This window comes from Lycium barbarum, chromosome 1, assembly GCF_019175385.1.
Source record: "Lycium barbarum isolate Lr01 chromosome 1, ASM1917538v2, whole genome shotgun sequence".
Lineage (NCBI taxonomy): Eukaryota > Viridiplantae > Streptophyta > Magnoliopsida > Solanales > Solanaceae > Lycium > Lycium barbarum.
Window position 1 is genome coordinate 137,379,671 of NC_083337.1, and position 17,658 is coordinate 137,397,328.

Genomic DNA, 17,658 nt, shown 5'->3' on the forward strand with positions numbered 1-17,658 from the left:
GTCATTTTAAGGGTCGAAAAGGTGCCCGAAGTAAGTTTTGTTTGGAAACTTTAGGGTGTTTTATTTTTTAAGATTTTGATTTAAGCGTGTTATTTTTTAATCAAGACATAATTTTATTTTGAATATAAATATAATTCTAAAAAATATAGGGAGAAAAACTAGTTATAAAGTCGTCAAACTTTAGATGGTCATAACTTTGCGCTCGGACGTCCGTTTTACGCGTTTTTTTTTAACTTGCGAATTTTTTCGAGATCTACGCGAACAAGCGGTTTGGCCGAGTCGATTTTTAAAAAAACACCTTTTATCCCATTCAATTTCAATTTTCCCCCAAATTGGCATGAAATTTTCAGTTTTATTTACTTATAAGATGATGATACGCAATAGATTTCAACGTAAAAATCCTGAGGTAATGTAGCTGTGAATGTCAATTTCACTTCTGCGGTTTCAATTTTTGAAAATAAAGCTGACTAATTTTCTCAACATATAAAGTTGACTAAAATAACCTTACAGTCAAACACTAAGTTTTTTCAAACAAAACTTACTTCGGGCACCTTTTCAACCCCTAAAATGACGATCCGAATGTATACGTATCCTTGATGTATTGAGCCTACATTATTGTACGCAGAAAAAAATATCAGGTTCTTTATAAAATATTAACGTTTCGGAGTCTTGACATACGACTAATCGTTGGCCAATTTTTTTTTTTTGGTACTGTTTCTATAACGCAGTATTTTACTGCGTTATAGAAAAAAAAATCTATAACGCAGTAAAATACTGCGCTATAGCACTTAACGGCTCCGTCTCCGTGAAGTGCTATAGCGTAGTATTTTACTGCGCTATAGGTACTTTGGTAACTTTTTTTTTGTTGGGTATTTTGGTTCAAAGTAATTTTTTTGGGGGCATTTTGGTTCCGGACTCTTTATTACACTAGTATATTACATTATATTAATGACCTACATTTTCATGTGAATCAATCGTTTCTAGGAATTAATGACAGAATAAAATTGAAAAATGTAACTAAAATTTAATTAGTTCATTAGATCCAATATTTCCCAAATTGTGAAAATCAAATAGAAAATATTTCCCTAATTGTGAAATTTCTTTTCGAGGCTTAGAAGAACACGAATACAAATTAAATGTCTACGTTAGTTGGAAAAAAAATGTCTATGTTGAAACATTTTATCTGAGCTGAACAAAAACTAAATGGATGTTATATTTCTGAATCTCCTTAACATGCCAATGTTCTATAGACAGAACGGGCCACTTGTTTATAGGAAAGTTAAAGAAAGCAAGAAAACTGAACTATGATTAGATGAGAATACCAATCAGAAAATTAAGATTAAAATAATATGAAAAAAAAATTAAAAACACATGATATTCGTATCATTTCAAATCTAGTTTGACTGTCACAGCCCGAAATAAAATACATCAAGAATGCAACAAACGTCGGGCATATTCTTTCTGGTGTTGGCTTCTAGACTCCAGAGTACTAAAACCATATTTATGGAGTATTTTATAAGAGAAGCTTTCGTTTACCAATATTTTATAACCGGTAAAGTTGCTGTCATGTGACCAGGAGATAATGGGTTCAAGCCGCGGAAACAGTCTGTTGCAGAAATGCAGGATAAGGCTGCGTACAATAGACCCTTGTGGTCCGGTCCTTTCCCGGACCCCCCCCCCCCCCCCCCACATAGTGGGTGCTTGGTGCACCGGGCTGCCCTTTTTTAAAAAAAAAAAGTTTTCATTTTCCTAAAATTATTTTTGAATTTAAGAAGAAAATAAAAGGAACGCATGGGTGGAATAATGTATCCTCTTATTGAAAGGATAAGCCATCAATGTATATTCAACGTATATTCACATTGGAAAAATAAGCTTTCTAAGAAAGTCATACTCTTTTATATATCCGGCCAGTGGAGCTACATATAATGTAGTACTATTTCATTACAACTCCTACAACAAAAAACAACCAGCCTATTTAGTTTAGCTACAAATCAATTAATAGAGATGATCGATTTCTGATTCACTCCAATTCTTCTTACTTTGGTCCTAATTGCAATCACGTTGAAGTACTTATATTCATCAAGAAAAGAGTTACCACTTCCTCCAGGTCCATTTCCATGGCCATGTGTAGGAAACCTTTTCCAATTGGACAAAACACGTCCTCATGCTACTCTAGCAAAGCTAGCTCAAACTCATGGTCCTGATTTAATGTCCATAAGGTTCGGTACACGACTCGTGATTGTCGTTTCAGCCCCTGCAGCTGCAGCCGAGGCTCTCAAAACACATGATCGTATTCTTTCTGTCGTTACATTTCTCGTGTCGTTCGAGTCAAAGGGTCAATAGTTCACAACTTGTCACTGCTTTTCTTGAAGAGTGTGATGATAATTGGAAAAGGATCCGAACTATATACAGGGCCGAGCTTTTCTCTACAAAGGCTCTGGAATCTCAGGTAAGCAGGGGCGGATGTAGCCTTTCAGTTTCATATGAACACATAACTATTATATGTATAAATCTACTAAAAATTAAATAAATAGTATTATATTTGAACCAATAATTTTAACATTATGATAAGTTCAATGAAAATTTTAGAAGTTGAACTCATTAAATTTAAATCTTGGATCCGCCTCTACAGGTAAGTACGAGGAAGAATAAGGTCATGGAAATGATACAACATTTGGCTACCAAACAAGGCCAAGTGATTAAAATCAGGGACGTCATTTTCGTGACGGTTTTAAACATATTGGGTAATTTGCTTCGTTCGATGGATTTAATTGATTTTGTGGGCAAGGGAGTGGGTGAAGAAATGAGGAAGAACTTGCGTAGATTCACCGAGACGGGTGCTACCCAAGAGTTAGCAGATATGTATCCTGTTTTGGGTGTAATTTGCACTTTGAGTTTCCAAGGAACGTACAAAAAAATCATGGATTTGTTCGATAAAACTTCTGTTGTTTGGGCTGGCATCGTTCAGGACCGAAGAAAAAATAGTCAACTTTCTTTGAATGCTGTAGATTTTGTAGATGCTTTGGTTAAAAATGGTTTCACTGATAAACATATTAATGGATTGCTTATGGTATGTCATCTGTCCTCTTCTCAGTCTTTTCACTTACAAAAAAAGAGTTGGAGCATAAAAAACTTAGGTCTCTCTTGGACATACGAGTTTTTTCCTTCTTTTTTTTTTTTTTTTTTTTTTTGAACTTTTATGTTTCTCAAGAAATGGTTTGGTTATATATTGTAGTGAATTTTTCACTCCAACTTGAAGATGCGTTTTTCATGTTTGAAAAACTTGTTATAAGTTCTAACCATTTTCAAAGTGGAAAAATTTATCCCTCACAAAAATTAAGACATATTTTTAAATCAAATGTATGTCCAAACACAACTTCAATTTTCAAATATCTTTTTTCAGCTTAACTTCAAATACTACTTTTTTCAATATTACTAAGTTCATGTCCAAATGCCTACTTAATCATCAAGTACTACTGTTTCATTTCCTTTTTAGAACTATTTGGAGCTGGAACAGAAACAACAATTGTTACAAGTGAATGGATGCTTGTGGAGCTCCTGAAAAATCAACAAGCCCTAACAAAACTCCGGGATGAAATTGCAAAGTTGTAGGAGATAATAAGGACGTTATAAAGGAATCTGACTTACCAAACTTGCCTTACTTAGACGCTTGTTATAAAGAGACATTAAGGTTGCATCCTTCTGGCCCATTGCTACTACCTCATCGTGCCGTGGAAACATGTGAAGTCATGGGCTACACAATTCCGAAAGACACACAAGTTATGATCAACATGTGGGCAATTGCAAGAGATCCTGAGGTTTGGGACGATCCTTTGAGCTTCAAACCTAAGAGATTTATGAACTCTAAGATGGACTATAAAGGGCGAGATTTTGAGCAGAAGCGGATCCATGATTTAAATTTTATGGGTTCAATCTTTTAAGATTTAGCTTGAATCCATTATGTTTTAAAAGATATGGGTTCATGCCTACTATTTATTGTAATTTTACTAACTTTTTACACACAAATTTATACTTTGCATCGAAAGTTAGGGATTCAATTGAACCCCCATATAGAATGCTACATCCGCCACTGATTTTGAGCATATTCCATTTGGTTCAGGAAGAAGAATGTGTGCTGGAGAACCTCTAGCTTTGAGGTTTGTTCCTTTAGTTGTTGCTTGGTGCCAACAAAATCGAGTGCTAATTCCCATTTTATTGAATTAACCGATTGACGTGCTAGCGGACATTTTTTTTTTAATTTGATAATTTTTGAAAAAATATTTCTGAAATATTTATTTATTTTATTATTATGAGAATCAATCCTACTACTTCTGGTTCTGGGGTTTCCACGCTTGGAAAAAAAAAAACCTTATGGTTCAGGAAGAAGAATGTGTGCTGGAGAACCTCTAGCTTCGAGGTTTGTTCCTTTAGTTGTTGCTTCTTTGATACATAAGTTTGATTGGTTTCTGCCAGATGATATGAATCCAGCTCAGATTAACATGGATGAGATCTTGGATCTCATTATATCTAAGAAAGATCCAATTCTTGTCATTCCTAAATTGAGTAAACGAGGAGAAGAATGAGCGGAAGAAGCAAATGATCTGTAAAAGTCCCATTACCATTACATTATGTGTGATTGTACCACATGCTTGCTCATGTTGTTTATTTAATTAATTTACTGCGTTATATTTAAGTGCACATCAGGTGAATTGTCTCTGGAAATGGACTCCATGAATTTTGAAATAATTGATCTTCTTGCAGCTATAAAAATTCCTAATGTGTTCTAGTGTGGTCCAGGATTTGAAGTTTATGAGTTTCTTCAGCTACTTCAAGTTAATACAAGTATACAATAATTGGGTTCACAATTAAATATTTATAGATACTTACCCTATGTTTGGATGGTTGTTTCCCGTGGTTCATTAATGTACAATATGGTATGGTACAGTATGGTGTTGTATTGTATTGTATTATACTGTATTAATGAACACAATGTTTGGATAGACTGTATCGTTTGTTGTGATTTAATAACATTTGTATTGTTTGGTTTGACTGTATGGTACATCGTTTGTTGTGGTTTAATAACATTTGTATTGTTTGGTTTGACTGTATGGTACATCGTTTGTTGTGGTTTAATAACATTTGTATTGTTTGGTTTGACTGTATGGTACTGTATAATAACTTGTAAGTCCATGAAAAAATTATGAGTTCATAAATAAACCTACTAGATGGGCGATGGCCCGTGCTCGTTGGGTATTTATACAATCATTTTCACAGTTGTTTTGAGTAGGGGTGCTCACGGTTCGGTTTGGATCGATTTTTATTTAAAAAATAACCAAACCAATTAAGTCGGTTATTCAAATTGTCAAACCAAACCAAACTATATTGTTTTTACTATTCGGTTTTTGTCGGTTTTTATCGGTTTTTCGATTTTTGTCGGTTTTTTAAAATACATTGTAGTCACTATCTGAAACCAAACTCATCTGAAATAGAAAATTGGATATTGCCACAAAAGCTTGCCACATCTTACTAGTTATTACCTTTCTAAAAATAAAAACTTGTCACATCTTTATTATGGAAACATGTCAAAGTAGCTAACAATACTAGTGACTCATTAGTCTATAGATATAATACTCCTTGCCAGAGCTTGCTATAAACATGAAAATGCCAAAGTAATTTTTTCAAAAGCATGGTCCAAGAGTATAAAAACCAAATATAAATTGTAATTTTTTCATAAAAAAAATTAAAATACACACATATATATATAAATATAATTTTTAAAATATGTATATATAAAGTCGGTTTGGTTCGGGTTTTTTCGGTTTTTTTAGACTTGAAACCAAAATCAAACCAAATAAATGTTGATTTTTTTTTTATTTTATTTGGTTTGATTATCGGTTTGATTCGATTTTTCAATTTTTCGTGTTTAACCCTAGAACTTTTGAGGTAGAGCTAAAACAGTTAACTACAGTTAGGCAAAACCTCCGTACCAACACAGGCCGAACATGACATTTTCCTGTAAATGTGCTACGTGGATAACCATCCCAAAAGCATTTTCATGGACATCCTTATGCATATATAATAGGATTCTTCATCTACAAAAGTGCAAAAGACAATTATATTAAATAGGCATAGAACCCAAAACTATTTATCATAAGCACACTTGAATTCGTCATTTCCTATGGGCAGCAATTAATCTTCTAACATAGCAGGCAACAGATGCAATTGCAGTTTATCAGCCACTCATAAGACCACCGAAACTTCAGACTTAGCTCTTCTTTTTTTCTTTTTTTTTCCCCCTTCAAAAGGCAAGCAAATACCAATCAACTAAAAAGATTGAAATTAAGGGGAGCTTGGAAAACATATATTAGTGAGTAATTTGTTTCGTCGGTGATTCGACTAATATAAAGTACCTATATCTATTGATTTGCCCCGACCTACACAACTATGATTTCCATCCTGCAAGATGCACAAACTAAACATCCTGCCACCAAGTGATGCAGTAGTGCATATGTTTAATTAGAACATCTATCCTCAATTGAAATTAGAACTTTTAAAGTAAAAATTTAGGCAATCAGCAAATATAAGATATTAAAACTCCAATTTAGTGCCAAACTACTCTAGCAGTGTGCTTTGCAATTGATAAAGCATCATAAGTAGGCTCCGTGTTCAGAAAAAAATACATGATTAATGGGAGTTATAGTTCACATATTGCCACCATTATTTGTTTTTTAGAAAATGTTTAAAATGGGTAAATATGATTTTCTGCGTTCATCTCCACAGTTGTCTCATGTACTCAATAACTGAACTCATTTGGTTAAGATAAAAATTGTCCGAAATAACCAGGAAAAGGACACATTACTTTAACTGTAATCTAAAATGTTGAGGCGACCTAAAACTTTCAAAATCAGCATAACTATCCTCCTTACTTCTTAATGACTGATCACCACCTCTACAACATGCCTTTGTATCGTGGCATCAAGACATTATCAGTAGATAATTCAAGCAAACGATAATGGAGAAAATTAGAATGTAGGAGTTCTTCACTGTAGGAGTTAGGCGAAAGGCATAGCGAAGAATTAAAACCATTACCAGAAGACCTGCTTGATCATTTATTTTTCGTCCCACGTAAAACCAGTACCAGAAAACCTTCGTTACCTACGAACAATAAACATGTTTTCCAGAAATCTTAGCTAACCTGATAATTATTCAAGAATACATGAAATTCTTTAGTACATGCTAACTCTATCTCAATACTCTGTTCCGATCACTAATGAGTTACAAAATTCTGCACAATATGTATCGCTGCAGCGGGTAGGGGGGAATTCACAGTCCCTTCAGACTCTTCGTTTCAAGAAAAGTTGAAGACCTGTGAAAAATAAAAAAGAGCTACTTCATTTTAACGATGAAAGATTCCTTCACGTGTGTGAAAAAGACATCAATTACTATTAACACACATCAACTTTGGGTGCTCATAATTGTCTAGCAAAATAACAGGCAGCTTACATTCCTGGGTCATTAAGCAAAAACAATATATGCCTTACCGTCAAAACACTTTTTAGAAATCTTAAAAATTAAAAAACAAGCTAATTTTGTATTATCATCTTAGTCAATGAAATTTGTAATGTAGGTTGGTTGATGTCATCTCAAATCTGATACCCACAATTTAATCTGTCATGAAAGGTTTAATATCATAATAGTCATACATACTACATGCACATTTCACAAGGTATTAGGATAAAAGGCCAGAACATGAAAGGTGAAAAGGGAGTAAGGTTTTGCTTTATCCTTACCCCTAAGAACAGAAACAGTAAGTTAAACATTGCCGTTTGAACCTATTTCAACAGCTAAATTGTTTATCGTTCCTAATCATTTCCATCTCCTAGTCACTGAAAAAGGATAAACAAACTCGATTGCAGTGGTGAAGCACATTACTGAAAATCTGAAAAGGGATAACATAAGCTAACCAGAGAAAAATGTGTAGGCATGCATAATAAGTAAAAGAGTACGTCTTTTCCTGCTATAGTGAGGCTTTGCTAGTTACTAGTAAAGAAAAGGAGAAACATTTAGAGTGCTTTAGTCAGTGGGCCGAGCACATATATTTTTAAATATAGGACTTGAACTAGAGAGGTAACATGAAGAATTACAACAACTACAATGGGTTTCCAGGATACGTAGGGTTTGTGTAAGGCGAGGACTAAATTTGCAGTCACTTACCATGTCATGTCAAAAATGCTCCAAACTCATGAATTTGACTTAACCATCCTCCTAACTTATGAATGAAGAAGTTAATTCACCATGTCTCTTGAAGAACAATGTGATTAAGTAATCATCATGCCAATATAATGCTGCCTTTTTTCTTCCTATATGGCTTAAGTCATCTGGCGCCCCTTAAAGTTGTCCACAAATTCCACTTAGACACCTCAACCAAGACTTGTACCTATTGAACACCTCTACTATTCCGTATTTGAATCATTTAGACACTTTTTGCTGACATGGCAAAATGCGTGTAATACACTTACAATAGGTGCGTGACAGGTCATTAATTTTAGCTGATTTTCTTTTAAATCTCTTCTTCATTATTTTTTGCCATTATTTCCTCCACCATACACCACCAACCTCAGCCACCTCCACCATCGTCATTGATGCTACCACCACTGTAATATCCATCTTTTCATCTTTTTTAGATCTGAAAATCACCATTACCACCATCTCCTCCTCCTTTTTCTTTGAATTTGACAATTGCCACCATTGTTACCTTGTTCGCCAGAAAAATGAAGACCACCACCACTTTTATTCTTTCTGCTTCCCTCTCAAGTTAAAAAAATTAACTAACAAAAAATAATCAGATTTACAATTTTATTTTTTTTAAAAAAGGACAAAAAATGAGGGGTTTAGAGGGTCAGCTGCGGCGAGGTTGGACAACAATGGGTTGCTGGTGTATTTATTGAGAAAGATCCATAATTTAAAAATTTAAAAATATACTTACAGAAAAGTAAAAGAAAGAATCAAATGTAATAGGAAAACAAAACAGAGAAAGAAGAAGGCGGGAGTTCAGGGGAAATCGAAGGGACAACGCCATTGGGAGTTCAGGGGAAAGCAAAAGAAAGGGGGAAGGTGGGGGTAAGGTGAATTTATTATTATTATTTTTTTGGTGAAAAGTAGTTTCTCTTTTCTTTTTCCACATAACTAATTTTTTAATTATTATTCAGAACCCAAATCCCACATGTCATCTTTTAATTAGTCAATTATGCCGTGTCATCGCGAGTGTATTGCGCACACACTATAATGTTAGCTGGTTGTCAGAAAAGTGTAAGTGGTGCTAATCCGGAGTGGTAAAGGTGTTCAATAGGTACAAGTCTGGGTTAAAGTGTCTAAGGGAAATCTGTGGACAACTTTAAGTGGTGCCAGATGACTTAAGCCTCCTTATATCAAAAACTAACATTTTTTATCAGTTTCAAGTTTATTCTGAACCTAGGACTCAATCATGACACTATAATCAGAAGCACCTTTAGCAATACACTATCAGAGGATGTGCTGCACTATTTGCTTTCGTTAGTATTCGAGTTTGAGAACATCGAAGATCGCACGATATCGAAGAAATTTCGGAAAGAAAAACAAATGAAATGGCAACACAACTTAATTTAAGTATTTGACCAATCCGTGGATAAATAAGAACTGTTATCAATGACCACCAAATGTGATGTCTAAAAAATATCTATTACGGTACACCTATAAGGCGCTTGAAAATAGACTATAAGAAATAAAGAAAAAGAGAGTGTAAGAAGCTTAAAAAGAGAGTGTAAGAAGCTTACCATGGTACCTCCACCGAAATGAACTTTAGCTCACATGTACGTCACCTGGACCTCCTGTCCCAGTAATGAAATTAACAAGAAGCGGTCAAAGCCATGTGTTCAATATTGTACTCAGTAAACGTAATAAGCCTATCCTGCCAAGTGGTGGGACAAACCGTGACGAAAACATACATAATGTATGACAACTAGACTATGTGCCACTTTCCTGTTAAGTCCAACTTGTGGATTCATCACTACCAAACAACCAACCAGCGCACCAGATAGCCATTCACAAATAAATTGTGACAACAAGTGAAGTAGGAAGATGATAATCTAATAGAATCATTTCCATTGGCCGGGAAATATCAAAGAACTGAAATTACTGAATGTGAACGTGAAAGTAAATAAAACTAAATAACCAAATAGTTGAACACAACATCAGTATGTAAAGATGAACCATTGAAATCATGTTTCAGTAAAGGTTCTATCAAAATTTGTACTGAATACCCAAAAAAGTACAAAAGCTAGGATTTGATATTTAATTTTCAAAGAAGTCTCCACTTGATGTAAACCTTTTCCAGTAGAAATTCAGAAGAGCGATAAGAAGTCCTTTAAAGCTGCTCATAAGAGACCTATTTTGGACAAATAGTCCACTCTTCAACCGGAGCCAAACTTTCAGAATACTGATACTAACAATATTAAAGCGTAGGGTATCACCTACTTCACCAGACAACTCGCGGACTACGCTAGCAGTTTTAAGCACTAAGTTGTAGGCGACCACCTTCCCGGGAATAGTTAGCAGCAGGACTGAATCTTCTTCATTCTCTCCTCGAATCACAGACAAGATGGAAAATGCATATTGTATGCCAGATGTCTGCTGAACCATCTCAGGAAATGCAGAAATTAACCGAGCAAGATGAACACGATACTTTACTGACCACTTGCGGGTATCTTTGTCTAATTCGAGCACATCGAATTTCTTGGCATATAGGCTCCGAACCTGAATAAGATGCAAATGGCCACCCCATTCCCCAAAATACCTCATCTTGTTGTAGGAAAAACCTACCTGAAGGCTTGGTGGCATTTTTATATGTGCGACTTCCTCTGAACTAGCATCAAAGGAAATGGAGAAGTAATCACCAACCCAGTGAATTGCACCATTCCAAAATATTCCACTGTCGAAACGCATGAATTAGGGTGCAGAGGAACGACAACAATATCTCCATGACTCACTCCCTGGCACATACACACTCACATCGATTTCAGAATCCCAACTCAAACGAGTAACACACAAAGCTTTGTAATAGGGTGGTTCTGAAGGATCATATATCAGATTATAAGAGACATATTCATAATACTTGTCATAGGGGTTCGGCAATGGACGATACTCCTTAATAGCAGGATTGTAAACAACACCTAGTTTGATATTACGGTTACCTACACCAGTTCTCGCGGTGAATATGCACATTAACAGGCCCTTGCAAGATTGTGTAACCTTGACTTGAGTAATCTTGACTGTATCTCCTATTTTTGGAGCCATTTTGTCAAGGAATTGAATAGGAGGGAGGCCAGTTACATTATCAATGAGTGGAAGAGATTCAATCTTTTGGAGATTGGTTAGACAATCGTAGAAGTAGATCCCCGAAGGGGGGAGAGCATTGGAAGATGCAAGAGTACGACAGTGACTAAGCCTAAATTGCATATTGGTAATGATTGAGCACCAAGGCTTGCATACTACAGTGAACCTGATGAGAGATCTTGCAGGCAAACAAAGTAGAATTTCAGATAAAAGGTCAGCATTTCCAGCAATTACATCCACTGCTGCAGTAACAGCAATTCTTTTATGCATGTGGCTCTCTTCCATCATCAGTCTAGGATTCACATAGAATAGAACAAGGAACCAGTTTCAAGCTCGAATAGACCTCATAATGACAAATAATTAGCAATTAAGTATGATAAGCTGTTGTAGACTGAAAAAGACCTGAATTAAAAACATTATTTGTAGGCTAAAGCAGCTCAAATGGTCACCACTTAAAATACCAATTAGCATGACAAGCCAGAACAAGGTAAGTGCAAAACGATGTTACTACTAAAAAAAACCTATGGTCTGTAAAATAATCAGGAGATGTCAAGGTAGGTAAAGCATACTAGGTTCAGGGTATACATATTTTTAACCTGAAGCAATATAGCAATATTGAATTTTTGTACTGCCTATGCAACCAAGTACACCTAATTCTTCACATGATAGTAATATTGTTGTGGGACTCGGTTAAAGATTTTGGTGGAGGCTCACACCAAGAGAACATATCTGGCGGTAAAAAATTTGAAGAACATCCATGATTTTAATTCTTAAGTCGAAGATCACGAAGATGATTGAAAAATCAACCAACAAATTGACTTCATTTAACTAATATCCGCTGATCTTTAAGAATGCTGCAATTCTTTAATACTATGCCTATGGTACTTCGCAACTGCTTGGTTAGAGGTCAGACGGATACTAACACACCATTTTTGTCAAATTCCTCAGCTTACAAATCTAAGAAGTTTTTCCCTACTACCTGCCCTGCCCCACTAAAATTTTTTCATAAAATGAGTTTTGCCCTACCCTGCCCTGCTCCATTAAGGTTCTGCCCTACCCTACCCCAATTGCCGTCCCTAATTGAGATTGAGAAACAATAAGTTGGTGAGGAGTCCCTAAATCAACTTCTTCCATTACTATTTTACTTCATTAGAAAAATTTCAACGTGCAGTCAAACCTTTCCATAATTGCCATTCGTTATAACAGCACAGATTTTTCATGTTATATTTTGCTTCTCTATAACAGCATTCTACCTATAACAGCAGTGACATTCATTATAGCGATACACTCTTTGTAAAATTACCTCTTTATAACAGTCATACTCAAATATCGTGTAATAATATTTTGTAAGAAATATATTATGTATAAAAATATAATAAAATATAATATTAAAATATTTATGCTAATCATCATTGATGTCATGCACATAGTAAATTTCAAATAAGAATATCTTAAAGAAAAAAACTATATTTAATCTCTCATAGTTATCTGATTTAGTCTTGCAAAATTTCAAAATCACCTATTTCCTATCTACCGATTTTGAATAAATTTGATACTTATTTCTCTAATAAAGAGCCTCAACCTACTGTTACTTGAGTGACATAACTGTTAAGCTCTTAGACAGCCTTCAAGGGAAAACTATTGAATTCCCTTTTGCTGAAAGTTTGGACAAAAATCTTCGTCAATTCAAGTGTTATATTACCACTAAGAGACTGGAATTTACGAAACAACCTACAATTGTAAAATTCTTACGTCAAACATAAAATATCTAAATTTTTAATCAATTTTAAATGCATATGTTCCTTAGATTTTAATTCTTTATCGGTATGGTACAACTAGCTATAGATTTATTAGGTCAATTTCCAATTAATGAAATATGAAAATCAATTGAGATTTTAAACTTAACAAATATTTTGTTTCCGTTTATAACATATAAATATACAGGAAAAAAATCCGGTCTTTTGTTATAATAGCTAAATGAGATCCAAACATCAAATGTCAGTATATATACATATCTTTCTTTGAAATTGGTATTGTTATGCTTATATACATACAGTCATGAAACTTCCTGATAAACACTGCAATTCTAGAGAGGTTTGACGGTACATATATTAAATTTACATGGGTAACACAACAGTAACAAAAAGAGCACATTTGGCCCGAATCAAAATCTACCCGAGAAAGGGCTAACCTTGAAAATCAAATTTTAGAGTAGGATAGAAACTTACCTTGTACTGAAGATTACACTAATTAGGACTTCTTAGTGGAGCGAAACAGAGGGTTTTAGACTCAGAAAAGAAATGCGTCTAAGGGGTAAAATGGGAACTCGAAATGTAAAGTCGTTTGATTAGTGGGCAAAATTAGGAAAATGCTGGAATTGTAACACTATAGGTCAACCCAAACAGGCTCTTAGTACACTTATAAGGAGTATTGCCACCGAATCCACTAGCCATTTCATAAGGAATTCGCAGTAATGCCCTTTTTTGGGTTGATCTCTAATTTTTTGCCATTAAAAGTATTTGACTTTTGGGCTTCGGCTAAAACCTAAATTCCGAGTTCAAACTTTCACTCAGGCGAAAAATAAAAATAATTCATTCGCTAGGCAGAGATTGCCTACAAACTCTCCTGTAAAACTCTATTCAAGATTGAGTTTGCAAGTAAATTATACCTAATCGGGCATAGTTTGCCTTAAGGTAGAGTTTTGCAGGCAAACTTTACCTTAAGCCAGAGTTTTTCCTTCAAAATTCTGCCTTATGGACAATTTTACCTTCAATCAGAATTTTACCTTAAAATTCTGTCTTAAGGCACAGCTTTGCCTGCAAAATTCTACCCTCGGGCAGAGTTAGAAGTAAAGCAGAGTTTCACAGGTAAATCTCTGTCTTGCGAATTCAAATTCTACCTGGTGATATTTTTTAAAATTTTTGATTGAGTGAAAATTCAAACCCGAAACCTAAAAAATTTAGCCAAAGGATAAAAATTAAAAATCAACAATTTGATTGATAAAAATTAAGGACCAATGAATTTGAAGGACAGTCCGCACAAAAAAAAAATGCATTTCATAACGTGGGTTCAGCTGCTTTATAAGCTCGGCCCATCACACTAGATTGGACCTGCCAGTAGGCTTTAAAGTCGTTCGGTAGATAGTCGAAATTATTCCGGGATTATAATTTCGGGATTAATTTATTTCATCTATTGAGATTATTTTATACCATCTAAAAGATGGTAAAAAATAATTTCAGTATAAGTGGGATAAGAAGGTATAAGCTGGGATATCCCAACACTAATTTTTGTACCATGTTTGGTACAAGGTATCAATTTATCCCAACACTAATTTATACCTTGTACCAAACATGGTATAAAAATTAGTGTTGGGATATCTCAGCTTATACCTTCTACCAAACGACCCCTAAAGGGATTTTTATACGGGCATTTTACATAAATAGCAAACATTTGGGGTTTAATCAAACTGCATAGCTAATGTTTCAATATTTACGTTCTGTAGCAAATCAGCCTAGCTCCCACATGTGTATTCATTTATTTTTTTTAGCTGTATTCATGAATACAACAATTTTTTTTCCACTGTATTCATGAAATAACTATCTGTATTCATAAATTGGCTTGTTGTATTCATGAATACAACGAGTAAAAACTGAATACATATACACCAATAATTACACAAATACATCATATTTTCTGGTATATATACAACAGATACAGGCGAAAAATACAATATAAAACATTCATACACCAAAAAATTAACAAAGATGTCATATTTTCCGGTATGTATACAACAAATACAAGCGAAAAACATTGTATACACGGTAAATATACAACAAAATAAAGCGAAAATCTGGACTTTTTCCAGATCTGACCGGAAAAAAATTCGGCGAATACAGCGAAAATCTGGACATTTTTTTTCCGACGTAGATCTGAGTTTTTTTCTTCTTTTCCGGCATAGATCTTAGTTTTTTTTCTTTTTTGCTTCCAACAATGCTCAGATCCGTTGGTATTCCGGCGAATCCAGATCTGACCGGAGCAGCGGGGAGAAGAGGGACGGCATATTCGCCGGAGAAGATGCACGACATTTTCGCCGGAGCAGTGGAAAAAAGGGCACGGCATTTTCGCCGAAGCTCCGGCGACGGTGGTGGCCAGCGGCGGAGTAATTGGGAGAAGAGGGAGGAGAGAAATGGGAGGGATGGGTTGGAAGTGAATAGTGGGATGAGTATTCTATTTTGTGTGTATATATATATATATATATATATATATATATATATATATATATATATATATATATATATATATATATATAGTTACTAAATGGTATTAATACACAGATGTTTGCTATGAGAAGTAATTAAGTTAAACTATAGCTACTAAATGTCAATACTCACTATATGTTTGTTATATCATATAGTTATCCCTTTTTATATTGTACTTCGGGTTATTCGCACAAATGACCTATTTCGGGAATGGTCTTTAATTTTTGGCCCTCAAATCGCTCATCTTTAATTTTTGTCCTTTGGCACTTCAAGTGGCCAAAAATATCTCTGAGATTCTGGGTTTGAATTCCAGCAGATTATAAGAAAATTACAAGGCAAGATTTCATAGCAAATTATGTTTATTCGGGCAAAAGTTATGCCTCAAGGCATAGTTTTTATGTAAAGTATGTCTTGTTCGGCATAATTCTTTAGAAATCAAGTTATCCTACAGAACTATGCCACAAGCAGGGGCGGAGCCAGTAAGGGCCAATTCGAACCCCCTTTGCGAAAAATTGCACTGTATATATAAAGTTAATTTTTTTTTTTTATGTGTATATATATAGTAGATGTTGAAACCCCTTGACTTCTTCATTTGTCTACTTAATTATGTTTTTGAACCCCCTTATTCTGGCTCTGCCACTGGGCACAAGGTATAGTTTCCATGTAGTTGCATACAAACTATGTCTTGTCTGGCATAGTTTTGAGGAAATTAAGTTATACTACAAAACTATGCCGGAAAAGGAACTATATCTTAAGGCAGAACTTTTGCCCGAATAAACATAGTTTGCTATGACACCTTGCTTTGCGAAATTGTTTTTTTTTTCCTCTGCTGGGTTCAAACCCAAATCTCTGGTTTCATAGACCAGCGAATAAGGGTACTTTGGCCCACAAATTTTCATTAAATGAGAAATAGGGGGGAAAAATTAAATACCACCAATTTGAGGGGTAAAAATTAAAGACCATTCCATATGAAGGCAAATCCACGCAATTTTTTGTTGTACTCCCTCAATAAAAAATAAATGAATATTTTTAGTATAACACCCTTAAGAAAGTTAATTAATGACATTAAAAAAAATTACCAATATTATCTTTTACATTCCCAAACTTTCTTTAAAATTAGGGATAGTGAAATTGGGAGTTGAAAAAACCATTAGATACAAGGGTAATTTTGGATCAATAGTACATCTTTGGACTTTGTAAAATTCCTTTATTTTGGACCATAAAAATGATGTTAGAAATTCATTTATTTTCGAATGGGGAAGTATCAAAATGATAGCCGATAAATATATATATTTTCTATATCAATAATAATAATAATAATAATAATAATAATAATAATAATAATAAATATACACACACATACATAATTAGTGTGTATTTTTATATATTGGCTAGCGAATGTAAATAATTTCAAACCAAATGTGTTAAAAACTCTACAATAAAAGAACAAGACTAGAATATGATCACACAATATTCTATAAATAAGTTTTTCTCTTAAATAAACACTTAATTTACCTTTCAAAATCTTGGCATAATAAGCTACTGAAACCACTCACCATTTATTACTTGCTCTATCTGCGTCCAAGGAATTGTTAGACAGTTAGAATGTTCGAATAAGTCTAAAGTTGGTCAAACGAGCTTAAATGGGATAAGATTCTTCATTTTGCAGTTTTTTCAAAATTATTTGAAAATGATACTTTACAAGTCACTGCTAGGCATATTAATAATATGCTAAAGCAACATAATTATGCTAATATTTACATGAATATTTTGGGTGAATCAATTCTTTCATTACATGATAGAATTGACAAATTATTTTCTGAAATAAGAAAATTACATGATTCTACCCTTAATAAGGGGAAAAGGCAAGAAGTTGTTACTACTCCAAGTATATAGCCTTCACCTGAAATTAAATATTTTAAATTAAAACCTTTTTCTGAATTAGAACAAATGATTGAAGAAAAATTCAAAGGTTTACAACTTCGTCCTTTAATAGCAGAGGATGATAATAATTTTCCTAATATGGATT

The 17,658-nt window shown here is 34.2% G+C and overlaps 2 protein-coding genes and 1 non-coding gene across 5 annotated transcripts; 1 reads left to right on the forward strand and 2 right to left on the reverse strand.

The window, feature by feature from the left end:
* Window positions 1-709: 709 nt before the first annotated feature.
* On the reverse strand, window positions 710-815 carry LOC132619410 (small nucleolar RNA SNORA8). Its single transcript, XR_009574714.1, has one exon. It is a non-coding gene; the product is annotated as a small nucleolar RNA SNORA8 (small nucleolar RNA).
* Window positions 816-2,643: 1,828 nt separating this feature from the next.
* Window positions 2,644-4,095, forward strand: LOC132606569 (probable (S)-N-methylcoclaurine 3'-hydroxylase isozyme 2). Its single transcript, XM_060320175.1, has 2 exons — window positions 2,644-3,070; window positions 3,497-4,095. The coding sequence occupies exons 1-2, from the start codon at window positions 2,657-2,659 to the stop codon at window positions 3,560-3,562; spliced, it is 480 nt and encodes a 159-aa protein (XP_060176158.1). The 5' UTR covers window positions 2,644-2,656; the 3' UTR covers window positions 3,563-4,095.
* Window positions 4,096-7,088: 2,993 nt separating this feature from the next.
* Window positions 7,089-14,319, reverse strand: LOC132639197 (F-box protein At5g07610-like). 3 transcript variants are annotated; one of them, XR_009582092.1, is made up of 3 exons: window positions 13,599-14,319; window positions 9,813-9,866; window positions 7,089-7,366 (listed from the first exon to the last, which is right to left on the reverse strand). XR_009582092.1 is itself a non-coding variant. In XM_060355670.1 (2 exons), the coding sequence occupies exon 2, from the start codon at window positions 11,656-11,658 to the stop codon at window positions 10,984-10,986; it is 675 nt and encodes a 224-aa protein (XP_060211653.1). In that variant the 5' UTR covers window positions 11,659-11,662; window positions 13,599-14,019; the 3' UTR covers window positions 10,230-10,983. The 3 variants fall into 3 exon arrangements, 1 of the variants encoding a protein (XP_060211653.1); XR_009582091.1 differs by having other exon boundaries at window positions 9,813-9,946; window positions 13,599-14,310; XM_060355670.1 differs by lacking the exons at window positions 7,089-7,366; window positions 9,813-9,866 and adding an exon at window positions 10,230-11,662 and having other exon boundaries at window positions 13,599-14,019.
* Between the last annotated feature and the right edge of the window lie 3,339 nt (window positions 14,320-17,658).

Coding starts and splice junctions, on each gene's coding strand:
- LOC132606569 (XM_060320175.1), top strand. CDS start 2,657: ATGGAAATGATACAACATTTGGCTACCAAACAAGGCCAAGTGATTAAA. Junction 3,071..3,496: donor ATATTAATGGATTGCTTATG/GTATGTCATCTG, acceptor TTTCCTTTTTAG/AACTATTTGGAGCTGGAACA.
- LOC132639197 (XM_060355670.1), bottom strand. CDS start 11,658: ATGATGGAAGAGAGCCACATGCATAAAAGAATTGCTGTTACTGCAGCA.